This window comes from Struthio camelus, chromosome 5, assembly GCF_040807025.1.
Source record: "Struthio camelus isolate bStrCam1 chromosome 5, bStrCam1.hap1, whole genome shotgun sequence".
Lineage (NCBI taxonomy): Eukaryota > Metazoa > Chordata > Aves > Struthioniformes > Struthionidae > Struthio > Struthio camelus.
Window position 1 is genome coordinate 41,609,768 of NC_090946.1, and position 14,420 is coordinate 41,624,187.

The window sequence follows — 14,420 nt, forward strand, 5'->3', positions numbered from 1 at the left end:
TACTTTTTGCCCTGCCTTCAGAAAGACAAAGGAAAACGAGTTTTGACTGGGGGAGCTCGTAAGCTGCAAGTTAGAGGCTTTCTAGAAGGAGAAGGCAGAAGAAAGGAAGGTATGGAGCGTTTGTGGAAGGCTGAAAATGATACAATACTGAGGTGACATGGGACATCTGTCACGCACCATTTAGAGCATTTAGGATTCTTGTGTGCATGTCCTGACTTTTCATGTGCTTTGTAGCCTAAGCAGGTACTCCGTACAGGGGCAGCCAATTCACTGCAAATGCAGTACAGAATGGAACTTTGTAAGCAAAGCGGACAGGCTTGGGATCTATGTCTGGAGGCTGCAAGCAAATAGATGAAATCACCAGTCAGCCTGAACATCGTTTTCAGATGCAAAGACAGAAAATGCCCAGAGTGAATGAGCACACAGTAGCCACAGGGCTGATGCCAGCTGGAAAGCTAAGAAAAAGATTTCTACTAGCAAGCTTCCACATCTCCATCCTTTTACATGCTCAGTCGCTCCCTTGCGACATCAAAAGATACAAGACGTAAGAATCGACTGCAAGATTGAGTAATAGTGTTCTGTTGCAAAAGGCAACCACTCTGCACAGGTCTTCCAAAAGAGCAGAGAAACACTCTGCCCCTCAATATTTCCCTCCTTCCATAGCATACGAGGACAAGAGCTGTATCCTTTGGAAATCACTGCATGGGCTGAGGTACAAGCCACACAGTGAGGCCATCGGGAACAAGCTCACAATGGGACGTATGTGTGACATGAGCAAATTCACTGAAACAAGATTGACTGACATCTCCATGCTATCTTGCGAACAAACGAGCAACTTTTTTTTTTTTTTTTTTTAAAAGGGGGAGCTACCCAACACCCTCTTGTCCCCAAGAACTCCCCAGTTAAAAGCAACTATTCAAGCAGCAGCTCCATCTCACCACCACGCTCTTCTGCTTCCCTGCTTACATGACAAAATGGAAAAGCAATGGTGCTTACTGTGTCAAACGTTTTCCCTCCAGGGACCTTGGAATGAATCTCAAAAAACAAGCGAGATCTCCCACTGCACAGATCACCTCTGTTACACAGAGTATCACCTTTCTAATCCATGGAGCTCAACTAAAAATAACATGGATGTTCTCACTTGGACCCAAATACAATTTTATTTTTTAATATTGTGACAAAACTGATTTGGATTGTTAACAAAGGGCCACAGAACTCCAAACTGGAATGATTCAAGCACCATACAAACCTTACTTTCATGTTCAAAGCGTTAACAACATGCATTTTGTTTTTTACCTGTGCTTTCTACTTTTTCATTTTCTTCCTTCGTTACAGATTCTTCCATGTCTGATCCCTGTATGGAAGGAGATGCTCCTACACCATGTTGAGGCACAGTTTCCAAAGACTCCTCTGGCCCGTCCCGCTCCTTTTTTAATTCCTTTTTCTGGCCTTCATCACCATCACGTCGTGACTTTAAGAAAGCAACTAAACTGGAATCTGCAAGTATTGACAAAGAGACAGACAGAGAAGTGGCAAGAAATCTCAAAATACTTCATACGCCCAGCTCCTGCTATTTATGTTTTTGCCTTTTCACTTCCATTCCACATACCCTCTCTTCTGTGCCAGCTGTCATTTCTTTGAGGCACTTAACTACTTCATGGCCTCTTGATCACATAAGCTGGGGACAACTGACTGGTGAAATGACACCATAGAAATCACTTATAAAAGTCTTTCAAGGTAAAGCAACGACAAAAGTTTTTATTTATTCTCCTGACTTACAACGGGAAACAGAATTGCTTCTTTCCTCTCACTGCTACTGGCAAGCTACATCCATAGGAGACTATTCATCACGGAGAGAATTTTGGTCTGTGATTTATAGGCTGAACCCAGGTATGACAGTCTGCCTACCCTGCCTGTGGATTGCTCAATGGCATCAATCTAAAGGCTACAAGAATACACAGAAAGGCATCACAAAAAGATTTACCTACTCTTTATTGAATTGCACCAGAGCTGCAGCGTAAGGTCTAGATATTAGCTTAGGAGGAAGAGATTTCTTGTTCCTTCTGAACTGACTCCCCATCCTGACAGTTAATTATGGTCTGACAACATCCAGAAAACGTAAGTGGTCATTCATTTTAGAGGGGAAGGGGAATATTTGGAAGGGGGTGGTGTTTGGAGGACAGATAATATTCCTGTGACTCTAAAACAGGGCAGTGTCAGAACATTATAATCTTAGTTTCAGATCTACCACAGATATCCCACATTTTTTCCAGCAAAGCATATTTTCTCCTTGCATTCTCCATCTAGAAGACAGTGTTGGGATGTTTGTGCCAGAGAGGAACAGGAAGAGCCTGTGCATTGTGTCTAAAGTGTACAGAGATCCCCTGATAAACTATGTCAGGGACGTGAAAAACAACAGTTAGAATATAACAACTACATCTGTTATTTACTCTTTGGAGGACAAAGGACACAAGCTATCCTCTGTACCTGAGAGAAGTCACTCCGAGAGGAAGTGACATTCATGTCTCTGAAACAGTTTAAAGAGGATGCATGGATCAATCCTACACTACTAATTGCTGCACACTCCTTATGGGCAACAAGAAGAACCAGCAATGAGGTCAAGATAATTAATATCATCTATAAGCTTAATCCATAAGGGACTTATGCATCTGAAATGCCATTCATGCCTGAATTTGATGCTAGAGTACCTGAAACAATGAAAACTTCAAAATCACTGGTCTAACACCTAAATTGTAAGTGCCTGCTTTTCTTGAGTACGCAAAATCACTGAAACTAATGCCAGGAAGCTTTACACGGCCCTAGAACATGCAGAGACCTATCAAACACATGACACCCAATGTTCTCCTCTATCCTGTCTTCAACCCTCACTGACAGGCATTCCCAAAGCACTATGCAGACAGGACTCTAGAGACCAGACCCCAGTTAGAAAGCCTGCACCCAACAGGCAGAGGATTAGGACACTTTCTGAAGCAGTGTAACACTAGTTTTAAGATTTTCACCCTGTCCAATACAGATTGGAACTGAAATCTCCCATAAGCCACGTTTCCCCTGAAAACTGACAGTTTTCTGGCAGTCGGGACCAAGTACTGGCAGTACTGACAGTTTTGGCCCAAGTTTTAGGTCCTTTGGAAGGAAAGGCCCGACAGCTCTCTAGCACTTTAGCATTGCTATGGCCATCTTAAGGATGGCTTTGCTTTCTTACCTGATTCAATGAATTACATCTTAGGATGACAATATATGCACACGTAACCAGGTATCAGGTGTGCAAAGTAATGGACCGCATGGACAATCTTATCCCACAGCAAAGGGGAGACAAGATTTGGTCTTAGACTAAGCCCTCTCTCACGGAGGCATAAGCGATCTTAAATCTCTTCACATTTAATTCATACTCGCAAGCTACTGACATGAAAAAGAAACTAGAAGATCTAGATATGCAGTGTACAGGGATCCCAAGCTCTCATCTTCGACCTGTATATTTGGTGCATCTTCAGAGCACCTACATATTAAGCTTTAAAACTTCCATGCCTCTAGGAGGATTCATCCAGGGAAGCACATACCCAACTGAGCCAGAAGCCTCTCTCGCTCCTGCAGGATCTCTTCCTGGGACATGGACTGCAGCTTCTCCAAGTTCTCCTTGTGAATAGCCTGAGCTTCCTGCTCACTCTTTTCATTTCCAAGACCCTCTCCCGTGATAATATAGGGCCGCTGAGAGGTCCAGAAGTCAACAGTTTTATCTAGAAGATCCAGCAATGAAAGTGGTTAGTGACTTAAGTGTCTACAGCTTTACCAACTCTTGTGGATGTTGTCATCACCAGGGCTGTGCAACTTCATTTTTTCACCTTATTAGCTGAATTAAAATAGGGGTAAAGAAGCTTAGTTTAGTTGAACTAAAATTAAAATATTTGGCCTTTGATCCCATGCCACAGTAAAACACCATTTTCAAAATGCCACTATTTCTGTAGGGGTATGCAGGGTGAGGGAGAGATATTTTGTTTCTTTAAAGCAAAGCAACAGAAAGAAAGGGCAAACTTAAGTATAACTCACAACAGATGGGCCAGGGCATTCTTCTGGTTAGTGAACATGAGATTCTTTTCTCTGCTGTGGAGACCTGAACCTACATCTTTTATGTCAGCCGAACCATGACCTAGTAAATATTTGCTGAGCCAGAGAATGAAAATAATTCTGTAATCCCGTTTCTGTTGTGATACAGGATCCATTCTCTATTTTATAAAATATTCAGATCTTTCAGAAGCCACAGCTTAAAGCGCACGCCAATGAACAGAAAACAGCAGGAGCTAACAGATAAATTTCTACTACACAGGCACATTTGCCTCTAGATGTTCTGCATTCACCTTTAAGAGCTGAACATATTACAGTTTCTAGCAGGGGGCATTTTTACTACCTTGAGCAAAAACAAGTCTCCTCTATCGCCTGATCTAAATCCTTTTTTAAGGCTCATTCCATTTAACTCTAGCAGCAGGATAACATGCCGCTTTTATCACACTGAGAGCGAGACCCTCCAGCTGGCCTGTAGCTCGCTGTACAAGGACCTGACTTCACATCTTTATTATCACCTGCCACATTAGCTCTATACAGTGACATGGAGCATTCCAAGGACCCCAGACCAGCAAATCCTGAAAATATCAAAGCTTTGTTCAAACAGCAGTGACCACACTCATCACAACATCAATAATGTCTCATGTCATTTCCAGAGCAGTTCAGTCTTGTGTACCGAGCAGGAAGAGGTAAGGGAGTACAGTGGCCTGGATTCACCAAGCCTCCCACTGCCAACAACTGAGTTGGGAGTTAGCAGACAAATACTTCGTTACTACAAGAGAGAGAGCTACTTCCTTTGCTTCTAGCAATCCTCCTGCAAATCCTCTGCCCCAGAAATCTGGGGGAGCAGGCCAAGCCATTTTATGATCCCTCTGGGTTTTAGAAGTGTTCTTTTCTTCCTTCAAGAGGACTGCAGCTGCAGAGCTGCTGTGTTTCCCTTTGGGATATCTCAGGCAGAGGTATGCACGCACTATTGTACCAGGATACACAGTAAGCAATGTCAGACAGGCAGTAATTGATCCAGACAGTGAATTTGTGGATGCACAGCATGGCCTGCTGGGAGCCCGCTTACTGATGCTCTGACAGGGATCAGGTCTGACCGAAAGCTTACACAAACGGCAAAAATCCTCCAATGCCACCTGACCTCCATTTCAATGCGGAAAAGAGGAGGTCAGGGAAAAACCTAAACACATGGTGGTCCTAGGCAGATAAGACTGCCCAAGACAAAAAAAGCGTGGAGATGGTGGTACCAGTTGAATTGGTTTCATCTCTCCTTGTCACGTTGCTGTCAGACAAATAACTGTTGGAGGCGGCACTGACTCATCAGCAGTGCCTCACAGCATTCCTTACGGAGCAAAGCCACAGGCTCATTGCAGAGGATGTAGTGTTAGAAGACTCAGCTTTCAGCTTCTAGGTAGAAATAAGAACCCGTATCCTAGAGGTCTCAACCATCTTCATCAGGCACAAGGAAAAGAATCCCTTTCCTAAACCTGGGGAAATCGTTGAGGAAACAAGAAAAGCTTTCCATGTGGCAACCAGAGAGGATAAGGAGGACAAGAACCTAAAGAAAAATTCCATTTAGTCCTGTGTGTAACAAAAGGAAACTACTGAGAAAGCTGACCCAATTTTCAGAACACTGATTTGGGTCTCAGTTTCAAATCCCCGTCACACCACAGGCATTCCAAATGATCTTGTGACCTGTAAACTGAGGACAAAGTTGCTTCCCTAATTTAAAGAAAAGACGCACAGAACTTAGTGATTAAGGCCATGCAAATACGATAGGCTAGATAAGCAAAACCTCCTCCACTTACCGACACCGAGGCTGGGGAGGGGTGCCTCTCCTTCTGATCCCTCAGGACCCAAGGTACCCACAGGAACTGATCGTATTTGCACGCACTCGGCAGCAGAGGGAGCTGTCGCTGCCTTTTCAGCAGCTCTTCTTGCTGCGATCTTTTGCGCAAAGATGCTTTTTCTTCCAGATCCCACCTTCACCTGCAAGCAGGGAAATTACACGTGTGTCACCACTCTCCTCTCCAGACTCCCTCGCAAACACATCACTAACAAAGGAAAAGATCTGATCCAAAAGATATCCTCAAGTCAGACTTTCAGACATGACAAAAGAGAAATTGCTGGCAGCCACCTGTCCTTTTCTGTGCATGTGCTATTCCTTTTCAGCATATGGTTTAACACTAGGATAGCGAGACAAAAACCAAATGTTTTTGCTGCCTGAAGAAAGATGGTTAATGAATTCAGGCTAGGCAAATACAGCTAAAGTATCACCAAATAAAACAGTTCTAGCTTTCCTGCTGGTTGGGAACGCTGCACAGCTGAATACTTTGCATTTCTGAGGATAAATGGGGCTGTACTATACTCACCACACGCTTGGAACAGGCTTCTTATAAGGTGATTAGACTGCAGCAGGGTGAAGAAATTTACACAGAAAGAAATGGGCAAGTGATGCTAAAATAATCCTGACTAAATTACTGTGCTGCTTATCCTGGTGAAGGAAAGGCAAGGCTCTGAACAGCTCTTGATGGACAAGGAATCCAAAGCAGACTAAGCAAAAAAAGAAAATAAAAAGAGACTCCTGCATGTCCCCATTCCAGAGAAGAAGCCTGAAAGGCAGCCTGAACACTTACTAGCTGCTTTGTGCACTCCTGCGTCAAGTAAACAAAACTGGTGATTTAAAAAACTAATAAGGAGACTAATAAGGACTAATAAGTCCTTCTTTTTAAAAAAAAAAAAAAGAAAAAGAAAAAGAAAAAAAGCTGTCCTTCAAAATAAGCTACCACCTCAAAGCAACCACTGCTATCAATCACATACCATTTCCCAGCATCTGACTCCCACTCACCCAGCAACTTGTGCTATTGCAGTAGCTAGACTGAGGAGAGCAGCCATGACTTCCCGATTTACAGCCTCAGAAGAAATTGTGTGTCAAAATCCAGGAAGCAAGAGATACCAGTGCAACTGCACTCAAATGTCCTTCCAGTAGGAATCAGGTACAACTGGAGTAAGCATAGACTTACCTGAACCTAATGGGCTAATTAGTACATATTGGTCCTCCATGAAAAATAAGATGGAACAGGATCAGTTCTATTACAAGAGGGCAGATTTGATCTGCCTCAAAGTTAGCTGAAGGCATTGCGTTCTTCCTAAACTGAAAGGATTCCAGTATTATTTAACTGCAGGGTATGGACTGCCTACTTGATGGTAGTTTGGTAGGAAAACTTTCTCCTACAATGAAAAGGTGATGCCAGAGAGATGCTGAGCCAGCTTCTTAATTTCCAGCATGAGAAGTCACTTATTTAGAGCCCTACCACTCACCACACGTTAGGCTTTACTGTGAGGAAGTTGTAATAGTATAAAACAGCCACCCACACTCTTACCTCACTTTTTATCGCAGAGCGGTGAAATGTTCTGGGAAACGGGTCTCCACTTGGCACTGGAATGGTCACTGCTACTGCACTTGTGTCCCGTTCCTGCAGATGAAAACTCAAACGCTATAGAAAGCGCCAGTATAGCCAAGGAAATCTATACCACCTCCCCAAGAGGAGATTGAAAAACCCTCAGCTCTGCAAGCCACAAGCTTTCTGTCTACATGGCTGTCAGGCTTAGAACACCTGGTGCTTATTTACAGCACAAGTAAGGTTATCTTCCAAAAGGCTGGGCTGTCAAGCTCCCCAGAGTACCCAATGAATCAGATAAAGGAAAACCTGGGCCAGTGCAGAGCAGTGAGAACAGCCCCTTTAGGGAGTCCTGAATTTCACCCAAATCCACACTAGAGCATATGCCTGTATGCAAACAATGTGACCAGTAGGCAGTCTGGTCTGAAAAATAGATTTAGGTCTAGGTTTGATTGATAGCAAAAATACTCCCTGAAAGCTCTTTCTTTCAAGGTGCTCCAGGACACTGGCCTACAGTGCTACAACTGCTTCAATATACTGTAGAAAGAAAAAGCAACAGCAGAATCCTTCACCCCTGTCCCCTGCTCAGTTCACAGCATTCAAAAACACTAGATCACCACATAAAACCCAGACATACAATAATTTTGCTGAAGACCGCTGTGATGTGCTGATCGTGACTCTCCAGTCTTTCCTCTGGATCTTCATCCTCAAAGTGGACGCAGGCACTTTTGATTTTGGATTTTTTTGGAGGAGTTGGAGTTAGAGCTGGGGGAACATCAGGAAAATCTGAGGAGAGGAAATGAACAACTTGTTTTTGGTTTTGGTTTTTTTTTTTTTTAATGTTTTATTGCTTTGATGAGACACAAACAAGATGAGGAAGCAATAAGACAATTAAGAGTCCTCTGTATCTGACTTGCACTGGGTAATGGAGAGTAACATGCTCAAGAATTTTATTATTTATGCATTGGCATCAAGGTCTTTTCAAAGAGCTGCATAAGCAGGGAAGGGTACCGAGGCCTGACTGCAAGCATTAAGGGAAGAAACAAGGCCATATAGAATCTAGATAGTGTTCTTGCAGATCATGCTCAGGCACAGAAAAGCACGTTTCTACTGCCAGCTCCGACAGCGAGTGACTTGTATGACCACAAGCAAGTTAAGGCCTCCTTTTCACCATCTATAAACTGCGTTCATATTTCCTTACCTGCAACCAAGCATTGCAGGGTTTAAAATGATGCTTTTGAGAAAGCACCTTAAGCTTTTGAGACTATTAAACACGTGACAGAAACATTATAGTTACTGCTGGTGGAAGAAAATAAAACTGCAGGAAGGAGTCCTGATATGCTGGCTGAAAGCTAGGACTGTTAGCAGAGCTATAGCTCAGAGATATTGAGAATAGGGTCTGGATAGAGGGCAAAACAAGCACTGTGGCAGGGACAGGATAATCCAATGGATGAAAGTCACAGCAAACACCTCTTGCATGGAGGTTGGCAAAGTGCCATAGGCAGGTGATAAACTTAGAGAGAGGCTATGTGTTGTAAGGGCAATTCTGTCGGACGCTGGTAAAATTGGACAAGAGCATTTTCCAACCGGGCTAAGAACAAAGAATACTGCAAGGACACAAACGCAGGATAAAAGCAACAGTAGGTTGAGATGGAATGAGGTGAAGGGGAAAAAGCGCTGAGGAGCGAGGAACGGTGAAAGCAGGGAAAGTGAGGGGGCAGAGAAGCCTAGTAATTTGAAGAACCCCACACAAAGGAAATTACCATCCAGCATGACCACATCCTTGCTGTCCTGTAGCGGTGGCCTCTCAGCATCTCTGCTCCCTTCCTCCCCCTTCCTCTTGTCTGTTTTCTTCACAATCTTCACTGCAGGTGATGCTCTGGCTGCCAGGAACTGGTTTTGGAAGTGCAGCAGGTCTGCCTCGGACTCCCCAGGCTTCGGTCTTGACAACATCCTGCCTTCTTGTTCTTGTGGCCTGGCCCAGCGTGCTTTCACATGGAACCTATTGAACACATGGAAAACTGGGTACAGAACTGGATTTCCTGGGGAGACGATGGGGTCAGCAGGGGAAAGCCATTCATTTTTGTCCCACTCCGCTGTTCCTGTACATACTGCAGCAGCCTGACTGCAAGGTCACCCCAGGACACAACTCATTGTAGCAGAGCCCCAGACAAACTGTTTACCTTGTTCCTCATTGCCAAGCAGCATGCCACCAGACAAGCCAACACCTGGCCTACTAGCCAGTTGGGGGCAGAATGGCATCCATCCAGCAAAAAGACAGCCAACAAGCATATCACTGGCAGAAAGCCAATAACACAGCCTTGGATTGCAAAGCCACAGAAGCATCTGGTCCAGCACAACAGGCTTGAGTTACTCCAATATTGGCACCAAACAAGGAGAAGGTCAGAGGCACAGTCTCACGCAAACCACCTCCCTCCATCATACTGTCTTGTCAAGATCTTAGCATTAGCATCTCTACCACAAAGCAAGAGCCTGTCACACAGACGTGGGCAACATGTTCACTTGTTCACTCTTAACTTTCCTTCACACTTAGGTCTCCCAACTGAAAAAAGGTTTTCTTCCTTATCTAGTCCTCCTACTCGTGTTCTCTCTCACTGGCCTCTTACTGACAAAGGTTACGTTATTTCAAAGCATTTTCACTGAATGCTTGGGTCAGTTCTGGGTTGAAAGTTAAGGGTAGTATTTGTAAATGCTTTCACCTCAGTGCATAGGAGAGCCTACTGGGCAGGCAACTGTTCTACCTCCCGTCTGTTGGACATGAAAATACTTGTGACTACCACTCCCCACCCCTCATTCCCAGAGCCTGGGATCATCAATCCATTTCTCACAGGCAGCGAGTAAAGTGTTTGCAAATACATTTCACACTAATTGAATGACCGATCAGCATTACTGCTGCAGACTTGACACCCTCCCACACTTGTTACTTTGAAATATTTTGTACATATTTGATCTCTTCTACTTTTGAAAGACCATCAATAACTACTGATGGTCTCAACCATTTATTGGACTCAATAACTATTTATTGTGAAGTTGGAAAGGGAAGTGGATATGGATTTTTAAAACTAAGATTATCTACCATATGGTTAGGCCTATACCCAACATAAAATACAAAGCTTGAAGTGAATCTAGCTTGATCTCAAATCAAAACAGCGTTCAATCACTGTGCAGGCACAGCCACTGACCTGAAACCAATGTTTTGTTTCTTTCTTATGCTATTCTTATCCTTTGTGTAAAATATTTGGGGACTATGAGGTAATTCATGAGTCTATTAGCATCCTTTCTTTGTGGAAAGGATGCTAATACACACATGAATTATCTCATGCAGTATTTATGACCTACACTTGGAATATTTATACCTTCTTTAGGGAATCTTATTTTGGACCAAGTTCAGTAAAGATATGATGCTGATCATTCCAAGAGCACTAAATTAAGAAGAGATCCAGGCAGTGTCACAATGCCTTTAAAAATAAAAAAAACAACAACAAAAAAAAAAACCCCACCACCCTACACACAAACAAAAAAGGGCTTACTGTAAAATCACCTGCCACATAAAAGCTGCTGAAATGTTTTTTCCTGCCCCTCATTTTGTGTGAAAAGTGGACAAAAATGCTCAGATTTAAGTATTTTGTGAACCAAATCAAAGTAGATTTTCAGATAGTTTGCGGTTTTCAGGGACTCCATTCACTTCAGAACCTTAAGACTGCTGAAATAGACCTCTTTGCCTGATGCTAGCATCACAAATGAGTTGCTGGATTTCAGACATCTCAAAACACTAGGCTTAACAAAAGTCATCAGCTCTAGAGTCCCAGAGCAACAACTTCCATTTATACTAAGCCTAAGTATGGCACAGACAGCAGCAAGGGGAACTTCCCCATACGCTCCTAACAATAAGACCCTCTCTCAGCACACGAGGGAAGCTGCCTGCCTTCTCAGCTAAGATTGTCAAGGACATCTGTGGAACGTGGCCACTACCGAAGGGATACATCACAGCAGGAAGGGACGTGAGCACCCTGCTATATTAATCTTGCTAATGTCAACGAGAGGCTTAAAACAGCGCAGAAATACCTGGGTTGTCATTGCAGTTCTGACTGACGTTGAAGAGAAGGCAGAAATACAACCCCGCAGTCCAGTTCCCTTCCAACTGCACAGCAAAAAAATATAACTTTTGCAGACAGCTCCTTGTTTGTGCACTCCCATCTTAAGTACACCCACATGCTCTTTATTTATGGAGCTTTCTGCCACAACAGGAGCTCCAATAATCACACTTCAGTTGATGAGTCCCCCCTTTAATGCACAGAAGCCGCACCACACACATCAGAAGCCAAGTGTTTCATGCCCTATCATCATGGGCTTCAAAGTGCAGATGAGGATGGAGCCAGGGTTACTAGAGGTAAACCACAAGGTTACAAGCAAAGCATGTCACTAATCTTTCAGTAATAAAACTCTTCAACACGTGAAAGCCCACACACTTGTCTGACTCTGTGTATTACTTACATCATTCAAAACAAAACCAAATTATATATATATATATATATGTATGTATATATATATATATCTGGGGCCTTGAAATTGCCTTCACTTGTCTGCAGAATCATCAGGCACAAGCAGCCAGCCACACAGTCACTGCCTAAAGAAGTCAGGTGTTGTTCTAGGAACCATGTTCTCAAGGTTCTCTCTCCTACCATGTGAATATAGAGCTCACCCAAATGCAAACAGTTATAAGATGGTAATACAGAGATGGCCATTAGTTTGGTGCACAGACATAAAAGCCTTAAAAGTACTCTTGTAATGTTCTAACTGGGTCTAGAAGTTGCATACAACTGAGGCCTTTGACTTGGTCCTTCTGCATCCCAGTGAGACTGATCAGCTTGAACAAATTGATCAGATATGTATAGTTACTTACAGACAGATAAAACATGAAAACAGCCTCCAGCGGACAAAGAAAAAGGAACATTTAGAAAGTAAACTATCTAAGCACATTAGTGCATAGCAACACTTACCTGGCCATCATGAAGCGCAATTCTCATCCACCAGTGCTCAGAGAAAACATTCAAGAAGTATAACACACAGCTGATCATCAGCACTGACTCCAGCATCCTATGGTCTTGTTACCTCCAATCTTACAACTGGCTACTCAAAAGCTCAACTGCACACCTTTGCTATATGGACAGAGGGATCACCATCTAGCCAGTACAGATAACCTGTTGAGGATACTGGCCTAGAAACACAAATACAGGATCACAAGTGCAGAAAAGCAACATTCAGCATTCTTAACTGCTCTGCAAAGTGATAAGTCTAATATTTGCATTCCACTCTTTCACAAGAATGTTTTCTGTACTTGATACTGTAATGACTGGTAATCTAGATATTCCAGATTAAAGTTGCTACCTTTCTTGTCAATCTGCTATGGAAAGGGCAGGTATTTGTAGAGATGCTCCTCCCAGAAGGAGAACCCAGGCCAAACACTGCAAGAGCATCTCCTCAAAGAGACTCTACCGATCACACTGGTCACTAATACTCAGTGGCTGTTTCTTTGACCTGCCAGCCACAAAGCACATACACGCATACAATGCCCTGCCTTAAGAAACACTGGTGTCCCCAACTCGGCTGATCAGTCTCTGCAGAAAAGGAGCCCCTGCACAGCACAAAAATAAAATCAAAAGCAACAAGCTGCTATTAACAACTTAAAGAACCGAATTGCCCTGAAGCAGCCACAGCGCTCACAGGCTTTCGCTAAATGAGTTTGAAACACGCACGTGGGCTGGGCTGGCCAGGCCTCTCCCCGAAGCGACGGCAGACCGTTACAACGGCCCGTACCCGCCGACGGAGACCCTGGGGGGCGGGGAGAGGCGGGGCCGCTTACGGGTACCACTCCAGCACCGAGGGCACTCACCGAGCCTGACGACACCCGCCGCCGGGCTCCTTTTAACGCCGTTACGGAACCACCGCCCGGGAAGGGGCGCCCGGGCCCCCGGGGGGGGGGTCCCGGCCGCTGCGACCCCCGGGCGGCTCCACCGCGGAGAGGCCCCCCCCCCCCGTTGCCAGGCGACGCGGGACCGGCCCGCGCCGCCGCTCACCTGCACGCGACCCGCCGCACCCGCCGCCAGCACTTCCGCTCTGCCCCGCGGCAGCTACTTCCGCCCGGCAAAGCGTCACTTCCGCCCTCCTCTGGCTGCTCGCTCTCCGCCGGCCGGGGGGGATGGCGCCATTTTCCCTCACCTCGGGGCTGGTCGTGGCCAGCGGCCGCGTTGTGGCGGCGCTGCCCCTGCCACAGAGCCACCAACCTGACCGGCACCCCTGCTGCCGCGGGAAGGTGGTGGTGGTCGGGGGTGGTGCCTGGTGCCGCTGGGTTGGTGCTTGTTAAAGAGCAGTCCTGCCACTGAAGCGTTTCCCGGAATCCGCTGCTGATATGGACTGCCTAAATTTAGATTCTCCCAGGCGTTTTCCTTAGACGTAAATATAGGGCACCTGCCTCAAACAGCATGTGCCTGCCCGTATAGAAATATATTTATCTATGTGTACAATCTGTTGCATTTTATTATTAGAGGATGCTGATGTGCTTGAGACCAGGCGTATTTCAGGAGAACGGATATTTAAAACTACATAAACATGGCTTTAATTTATTATTTGGATCTGATTGTTCATGGATTATTAAAAAATGCTGAGTAATAAAACTGATAGAAACGCTGCCATAGCTTGTAAAAGGAATAATTTTAATAGTGGTTATTCCTTCTAGCGCTTAGTTGCCTTTCAGTGACCTTTCAGTCACCTTTTTTTACCTGGGAGATGACTTCTGTGGTCACGATTATAAATACAGATCAAAAGGCTCAGACCAGAACAGCCCACAGTTTGACCAGGAAGGACTCACCCAAGTGCCCTAATGCTGTAAGGAATATAGCACATGCTTGTCTACTGGAT

The 14,420-nt window shown here is 44.6% G+C and overlaps 1 protein-coding gene across 6 annotated transcripts in view; it reads right to left on the bottom strand.

Annotated features, from left to right (window-relative positions):
• The window catches only part of RPAP1 (RNA polymerase II associated protein 1), a 43,219-nt gene extending 29,581 nt beyond the window's left edge, over window positions 1–13,638 (bottom strand). For 2 of the 6 annotated variants that reach the window (XM_068945938.1, XM_068945935.1), the window contains exons 1-8: window positions 13,580–13,616; window positions 12,503–12,720; window positions 9,245–9,483; window positions 8,119–8,267; window positions 7,464–7,556; window positions 5,889–6,069; window positions 3,579–3,755; window positions 1,297–1,497 (exon numbers count right to left, since the gene is read on the bottom strand). In XM_068945938.1, the coding sequence (XP_068802039.1) occupies window positions 1,297–1,497; window positions 3,579–3,755; window positions 5,889–6,069; window positions 7,464–7,556; window positions 8,119–8,267; window positions 9,245–9,483; window positions 12,503–12,513 (1,051 nt within the window). In that variant the 5' untranslated portion in view covers window positions 12,514–12,720; window positions 13,580–13,616. Of the gene's footprint in view, window positions 1–1,296; window positions 1,498–3,578; window positions 3,756–5,888; window positions 6,070–7,463; window positions 7,557–8,118; window positions 8,268–9,244; window positions 9,484–11,567; window positions 11,644–12,502; window positions 12,721–13,395; window positions 13,526–13,579 lie in introns of those variants that run through there. The other 4 variants (XM_068945939.1, XM_068945936.1, XM_009684639.2 and 1 more) reach the window with 3 other exon arrangements.
• Between the last annotated feature and the right edge of the window lie 782 nt (window positions 13,639–14,420).